The sequence below is a fragment of the Erythrolamprus reginae genome, chromosome 5 (assembly GCF_031021105.1).
Source record: "Erythrolamprus reginae isolate rEryReg1 chromosome 5, rEryReg1.hap1, whole genome shotgun sequence".
Taxonomy (NCBI): Eukaryota; Metazoa; Chordata; class Lepidosauria; order Squamata; family Dipsadidae; genus Erythrolamprus; species Erythrolamprus reginae.
This window is the reverse complement of record NC_091954.1, coordinates 107591312-107599954: the sequence shown is the minus strand read 5'-3', so window position 1 is coordinate 107599954 and position 8643 is coordinate 107591312. Positions and strand designations below refer to the sequence as shown.

At 37.3% G+C, this 8643-nt stretch overlaps 1 protein-coding gene across 2 annotated transcripts in view; it reads left to right on the top strand.

Annotated features, from left to right (window-relative positions):
• The first annotated feature begins 4872 nt into the window (after nt 1–4872).
• The window catches only part of PEX5L (peroxisomal biogenesis factor 5 like), a 54301-nt gene continuing 50530 nt past the window's right edge, over nt 4873–8643 (top strand). For both annotated transcript variants that reach the window (XM_070754149.1, XM_070754150.1), the window contains exon 1: nt 4873–4941. In XM_070754149.1, the coding sequence (XP_070610250.1) occupies nt 4873–4941 (69 nt within the window). The remainder of the gene's footprint in view (nt 4942–8643) is intronic.

Below are 8643 nucleotides of genomic sequence, written 5' to 3'. Positions count from 1 at the left end.
AAACACGGTAGATGTTGCTAATATACAAGTGCCACATTTGTGGCTTTCCATGTTTTTATTTCCAATTACTTTCTACATCATAATTCCTACTTAGAAAAATAAGCAGATGAAATAATGGGATTAAGCAGAACCTAAAATGTATATAAAACTATCTGCCAGAATATTTCCATTCCTTGTACATTGCAAGTCACATTCAGTGAATTTGTGTGTTGCCTTTATGGAAGAGTGTTATTTTTACCTGCTCTTGCCATCCAAATTTGTTTTCTTTGTTTTGTAACCTTAGTTCTACACTGCTACTGCCTGTCCCCATCTCACATTTTTCCAGCCAGGTTTCTTGCACAATAAGGGAGCCAGTCACGAGCAAGTCCATGCCTGATCCATCATTTAACTTTCCACCTCTAGAGCTGATGAAAAATAGACAGTGGTTCTTTTCTGCAAACCCTTTGCTAACATACTTGCAGAGCAGGAAAGTATCCGTGTCTAAATTCCTGAAAATGAGTACCAATGTAATCATTTTAGTACAGCAGAAATTATTTGAAGATGTTTAAAAATTTACTCAAGGAAACAAATGTGAAGTTCTAGCAAATAGAAGCCTTGTACCATGAGTCTTACTCATGGCATTTGTGCTATGATTAAGTAGCTATATGTTTGTGCATATAGACTTCTGTGAGTCACTTGGACTGCAAGGCAATCAAACTAGTCAGTCCCTGACTAGAGAGATTTCGGTGATTTTTTTTTTGCTTGCAAAACAATGAACATAATCGCTCTCGTGCGTGCATCCCTTTGCAAGAATTTGCTTCGCACAGAAGCAAAATCTTGCTCGGGCGCTCCCATGCACACACCAGAGGTGCAACGCTCAGGAGTAGTGGCACAGAACAGCAAACACTCCACCCCCTGACCTGCAGTCAGATTTGACTTGACCTTAGGGTGATCATCATTGCATTTTATCATAAATCTGGAGAACTTCTGATCAACATTGTCAGATTACTGGACAGGACTTCAATCATCACATATGCGCAGTGCAATTATACATTCAAAGAAAACTAGAGGCCCACACGGCTTTACAATTGCATCTGAAAGAATTGAAAAGTTGTAATAGTGTTTTATTTATACAGGATCTCTCTGAAAGATACTTTTCTATCATAAGTAAGAAAGACAGAATTGAAATTCCACCACATTGAACTAAAATGTTTTAAGATGGCTTAAAACATGCAAGATAATTGTAAGGGTTTTTTTTATCATAGTCATGCTGTGTGTCTGAATAGTGGAGGTCACCGTTGGCATTGGATATCAAAGCTAGTTTGAAGGAAGTTTTTGCTGTCATCAATATGGTTTTTTGTCCCCAGAGAAGTTCCTTGGTTCCTGCCATCTTTTCTTTTTTTTAAAAATGCATTTTAGAATTGCTTTGTCTCCTGAGGCAACACATATTGTATCTGCGTTTTGTTATTGTGTTTTAAGAAGCGAGCCACAATCTCCCCTGTTCACTATCAGGCCACAGCTTATTCAAAAGCAGGTTGTGCGAGTGTCAGGCTGAAAAGCAGGCGCCCACAACTCAAGTTGCTCACTGTCCAGTTCTCCTCCACTTCCCCCTATCCCATCAAGCTGCAAATATTGGGGACTTTTGCTCTAGAGTGAATTAAATTAATTTCTCTTTCTTTCTTTCTTTCTTTCTTTCTTTCTTTCTTTCCTTCCTTCCTTCCTTCCTTCTTTCTTTTCTCTCTCTCTTTCTCTCTCTCTAGCTCTCTATTTTATTTTATTTTATTGCAAATATTGGTATGTCACTCTTGATGTCCTAGTAATCATCATACTTCTTTTATTTTTTTAACAATTCAGAGGAAAATACTGCCATATGCCAATGGGTAGATTGTGCCCCAAGTAGGAAATTAAGATGCTTTTTAAGCCAACTGTGCAGTTGATGGTTAAAATTATCTTAAGATAATTGGCCAATGGAAGCTTCCATTACATCGCAGGTGATGGGAAATGAGCTGTATTATTATCCCTATCTCTGGTCTCCTGTGAAAAGAAGACAAAAGACACAATGGAAGAAAACAGTAACCTGATAAATTTATATGACTGTGTTAATGATGCATAGTTGCAGACTCTCTGAAGTCTTTCTGGGACTGACAACAATGAAAGTGTTCAGCATGATGGTATTTGCAAATAAGAATGGGGTTGGGGATGTTCATATTGATTTAATTTCTTTTTCAAGCAACACCACACATGGTGTCCAATCCTACAACTTTTAATTTTGATCTGGCATCTTGCTAATCTAGCAAAACCTTTACATACAATGTTTTGAAGTATTCATATACAGTGGTACCTCTATTTACGAACTTAATTTGTTCCGTGACCAGGTTCTTAAGTAGAAAAGTTTGTAAGAAGAAGCATTTTTCCCATAGGAATCAATGTAAAGGCAAATAATGCCTGCAATTGGGGAAACCACAGGGAGGGTGGAGGTTCTGTTTCCTCCCAGGAGATTCCTAGAGAGGCCCCACGGAGGCTTCTCCCTGCCTTTTCTGGTTACAGTTTCAGAGGCTCGTGTTTGTAAGTGGAAAACGGTTCTTGAGAAGAGGCAAAAAAACACCTGGTTCTTATCTAGAAAAGTTCATAAGTAGAGGCGTTCTTAGGTAGAGGTACCATTGTAAGGGCAGGGGTGGGCTACTGCCTGGACGGAGGGGGACACACTGGGATAGCAAAAATGGAGCTCCCCACCCCAGAACATCTAATTTACACTGAAAGATGTTGAAAGAAAATGCAGTGCGTCCTGCATAAGCCACAGCTACAGCGTGGTAGTAAAAAAATTGGTAGCCCTTCATTGTGTAAACCTTGGCTTACAACAATTCGTATAATGACCTTTCAAAGTTACAACGGCACTGAAAAACATACGACTTTTGACTGTTTTTCACACTTATGACCATTGCAACTGACTCATATTTTTGACAGTTGCTGTTCCGGGGTCCTGTGATCCCCCCCCTCATTTTGGGACTTTTTGACAATCAAAGTCAATTGGGAAGCCAGATTTACTTAACGACCATCTGGCTGGCTTAACAACCACAGTGATTCACTTACCAACCAAGGCCAAAAAAGGTTATAAAATGGGGCAAGACTCATTTATCAAACATCTCACTTAGCAATCAAAATTTTGGGTTCAGTTGTGGTCAGAAGTCGAGGACTACCTGCACATTACTTTGTGTGTCTCACTGCAGCTTGGAGAGATAGGCCTTGTTGTCCTCCACAACAATCTCAGATAGATCAAAATTTATTAATTGGACTTGGACTTTTTATTATATTTTTTATGGATAAGTGCTATGTCAAAAGCTCTCTAGAGCAGGGGTCTCCAACCTTGGCAACTTTAAGACTTGTGGACTTCAACTCCCAGAGTTGAAATCCACAAGTCTTAAAGTTGCTAAGCTTGGAGACTTCTGCTCCAGAGTTTAAGCTTCCTGAAATTCAGGCTGGAAGCTGATTTATAATTTAACCCACGGCAGTAAGTGGTCACAAATTCATCCTAAATATTGTATCAACGAAATTATAAAATTGCAACCCACCAGGAAACAAAATATAGGAGGATTTGGCTATTTTTAAGGGGTGGGGAATTTCCTGTGGACTTTGGTGTGCTTCTAAAATGACTTTGGAAAATCCTAACTACCGTATGTTTTGGAGTATAAGATGCATCTTTTTCCTTCCAAAAAGAGGGTGAAAATTCAAGTGCATCTTATATTCTGAATGTAGCTTTTAAAAAAAAATTTAAAAAAAGCTTTTCCCCCTCAGCCCTAACTAGGTGCTAACAATCTTCCCAGCTCTTAACTTGCAGGTTCTTTCATTGTTACTCTCTGTCAAGAATATTTTCCTAAACCTAGTGTTTGCAGGGATTTTTTTCATTGTTCTACTTGCTCTGAATGTTTCTTTCCAGCCCTAACCAGGTGCTAATGATGTTCTCAGCTCTTACCCACTTGCAAGCTCTTTCGTTGTTACTCTTTGCAAAGAATGTTTTTCAAGCCCTAAGTCTTTGCAGGTGTTTTTTTTTCATTGCTCTAACTTGCTCCAAATGTTTCTTTCCAGCCCTAATCAGGTGCTAATGATTTTCCCAGCTCTTACTGGCTTGCAAGCTCATTCATAGTTACTCTTTTTTTAAAAGCCCTAACCAAGGGACAAAATAATGTGCTGAACCTGACCAGACTAAGGACGCTAGCCAGATGAATATCTGGTGAGCAGATTCTTTCTCCTATTTTCCTCCCCAAAAACTAAATACGAAATACGAAAAATACGGTATAATATAACTTCAGCCTAAACTTTATCCAATCAGCCCAATGGGATTTAAACATATCCTCTTACTGACCCAGGAAAATGACAATTTAGCACCAAATTCTGGAGGCCGCATTAAGGACATGTCCCACCAAAGGTAGCTCCAAGATTTCTGGTTAGACACCATGAAAAGTTGCTTTCAATAATCCATTGTATCATCTATGGAAAACTGAAATGGGATTGAAACTAATGATTATACTTGGAAAGCTATAAAGTATGTTGGATTGGACACCATGCACCTATAAATTTAAATTACATCTTATTGTTAACAGCTGTGCCAATACCTGTCCTGTATGATTGCTTAACTGCTTTTAAATTTTCATTTTTGTTTCCAGCACCAACAATTTGCTTCCACTATTTTACATGTTAGCTTAACTTCTTGCTTTTTTGTGTGTTTGTTTGGCGGGAGGAGAGGAGGAAGGGAATTGAAATGGATGATGATAATGTCATATTAAAGCTATTTCTACATCTGTAACAGGAATGTCATACGTTTCCTCCTGACACAAGCCATTGTTGATTTCACTGTTATAGGGGAAAGGCTCTAGGGCGGCAGATAAGGCTGTTGCCATGGTGATGAAGGAGATACCGAGGGAGGAGTCTCCGGAGGAAAAACCCCTCCTTACTATGAAATCACAGGTGGGCAGAATGGTCCGGATTTGAAGGAGGAAGCTGGCGTATTTCAATGCAAATGGAGATCGACCATTAGCAGAGCTTCCATTTTTTTGGTTGCAAACACTCAGCCACTAGGTGGCAGTAGAGAAGTATCATTTTAGTATCTATTTGCTGCCATCTTGTGGTCACTGGTTCTTTTCCGCTGAGATATGGTAGCTCAATCATTTTCTAGATATCTTCCATTCTTCTTGACTTCTATGTTCAATTATACCCACCTACCTACCCCCCTCCCCGCTTTCTCTTACTCTTGCTGTACCTTTTTCTTTCTTCATTTTCTCTCTCTTCCTCTCTCTTGTTCTAACTTTATCATCACACTGGGAGAGAGCTATTTAAATCCACATATTTTTAATCCAAATAACACTGAAGGCATATTGGCAACAAAAAAATATTAAAAATATTAAATTTTTAAAATCACCTTGCTGATATGTTGAACAGAATATTTTCACCTGTATCCTTTACAAAAAAAAAAAGCTACATCCAGCATTTATTTATAACTGCATTTATATGATTTCTTCTTTGGCATTGCTCTCAGGGTCTGGCTTACAGTATTATAAAGTTATATGTAATATATTGTTACAAAAGTTTTCAAAGACGTATGAAAGACATAAAATATAGTACAAAATCAGAGAAAAACATTACTTCTGGTTCATCCTTTCACATATTCTGCATTAACGTTGGAATTTATTTATTTTTTGGAAGGCAGGTGTTCGAAGTAAAATGGCATACGTAACAAGATTGTGCATGTTATCATTAGCAAAGCATCTAAAACTGTTCAAAATTACCAGCTGTGATCCATGCTGTCCATGGTTACATAAAGCAGTGATATAAATGAACATTAATAGCAAAAAGATAAAACAGACTTGGTTTGTTGAATTTTGTGCCGTACTTCACAATGTTTAATGCTTTTGAAATAGTCGTGTTTACTGATTCCTACCACCCCTACCTCCTTCGCACAAGTCCACCATGTTGAATGTGGAGGCCATTTTTTTCTCTAGAATGTTCTGTTTGCTGTGGCTCATGGGAGATCTTATCCAAATTGTACCCAATTGTCTTCAGTTTTGCAGTTTGCAGTTCTCAACTTTAGAAAAGCTAGGTTATACAGTACATTAACAGATTCGATGAAACAGGGCACAACTGAAAATAAGTTTTACCAGTAGCGGTTGAACCGCGAGAGACCCACTGGTGACATCACAATGATGTCACCATCATAGTTCGGTTGGTGCTGGTCTATGGGTGCCACTATTATTTTAAAATAATAATAATAATAATAATAATAATAATAATAATAATAATAATTATTATTATTATTATTATTATTATTATTATTATTATTTTCCTTCTGAGCATGCGCAGTGCATGCAGTTGCCATCTTGTTCAGCTTTTTTCTCCCTGGATTATTATTTTTTCATCCTTTTTCCCCTTAGATTATTTTGGCACTGCATATGGGAGGGGCAGCAAACCGGTACCGAGGTAAGGTAGAACTCACCCTTGATACACATGTTTCCTTGGTTTGTAAAAGAAAAGCTGAGACTAAGACTAAAATAAGACTAAGCTAGCACTAAGCTATGACTAACTAGGAAAAGCTAAGGCTAAGACTAAATGAAGACTAAACCAAGAACGTTAACTGAAGAGTATCTGATTAAAATGGTATAGACATAAAAGCTAGAATTATAGGCAACATAATTCTAACTATAGATGATCTAATTATAACTATAGAATCACATATTCTAATTGCTTGTAAAGTTAAGATATAAACTAAATGTATAATAAGCCATATTTGGGATATGGCACAATTCCATACATTAAACCATAACTGAAGAAAAGTTTCCAGTTATAAATGAAATCTATATCAGGTTTACTTTTAAGTATAACATGTTGGACATCAAAATAGCTCTATAACTTCTATCTTTCCATATACTGTATATTTTTTTATTTTTTTCCCCTTCATACACTTTAATACAATTCCAAATATCTTCTAATTCCAGGACAATAAAATGCAGTATTTTGTTACTAACTTTTATATAATCCCAGAAAAAAAAACATAATTCAAAATTGTTAATTTCTCCATAAATCCTTTCTCCCTTATTGCAGATTTTTTTTTACTAATCTTGTCCTCCAACAATCACGATCATCATGTATTATATTTCCTCATTAATGTTCCCTCAAATATATACTAACAAACTAACAAACAATATTTCTGTTCTGCCGAGCTCTCTGATAGGAGCCTCCCGAAATTCAAGGATACAAATTTCAGACACACACACGTTTGAAAATTCAAAACAATGTTCTTTATCAGAAAAGTTAAAATAAACTAAGCACTCTTTTTGTATTGCAAAGAGCACTCTTCCCAACACAATCAGGTAGTCTGTACAATTTCCCTTAAGCAGTCATTAAGTACTTAGCTAGCAGCTGTGAAGAAACTTCACACCCCTTCTTCTTCCAACGAAGGGAGACACACACACACACACACACACACACACACACACACACACTGCTCTGCTTTGGTTTCAAAGGCGTGAAAAAGCAACAAAGTCCAGCACACCTGATTCCTGACGATACTGCAACAGATATTCTTCCACAATGGCCAAACCCACATGCTGCTATTTATAGCAGCAGCCCTAATTACTGGAGCCCCACCCAAACACAGGTGGCCTCCCTTATTTCCTGTAATATGTTCTTACTTGGTCTCTTCTACGCATAATTCTGCGCTTGCGTGGATCCAAAATGTCATAATCTGAAGCTATAGAAGATAAGGAAGATTGACTGCCTTGGCTATGTGCCAAGCCCTCCTCTGCCGAGTCACTCCCACCTTCTTCTTCGTCCAAGGAAACTAAACTCTGTTCTGATTCTGTCGGCAATAACACAGGCCTGTGACATGTTGAATTTTCCCCTGCATCCACCTCCCCATTCCCTGGGGCAGGAGCTGGGCCAGAGCCAACCACAACAATTTCTAACGTTCTAATTAACTGCTAGGCCGTAGTGCCTCCTAATTCTCTTTACACATTTTACTTAAATCTAAAAAACCCCTATATAGTCCATCAAATCATAAACATTGAAAATACTAAACTTCCATTTTTCAAAGGAACAGATCAAACATGCTTTCCAATAAGAAGCATGTGATAATCCTTAGCATAACTATCATAAGAAGTTCAATATGACACATGGCTTAATGAAAAGTTGAATAAAAGTATTTCTGGTTGAAAAGGAAATTCGGCTTCAAAAGCTGTTTCATTCTCCTGTGTATCATGTTCCTTTTTAACTTCATGGGAGCTATTCAAGTAGAATTTTTTTTTCAACAGAAATAAATGAATTCTACACCATTTGCCAGATTGAAGCATACAGTGTGTTTAAAATAATGGTAACCATAGCAATCACAAACGATACAGGCCCTGTTATCACCAATTTGCAAAAGTATGTATTAAAATACCAGCCCTCCTTTTTATTACTATTTCTACATATTCAAATACCCCTGAATGTTAAATTACTTGAAGGATTCAAACCAGTTCAAAGGCTCAAACCTTGCAGTTATTTCATTTAATTTACCCCATTTGTGTAAAATCCCAAAGTAGCTTAATTCCAGTTATTTATTAGCAATTGCCAATATGCTTCTGTGCCTTAAAATAACTCATTCTCAGTTGCCTTTTATATATTTTACTTTTGCAATAT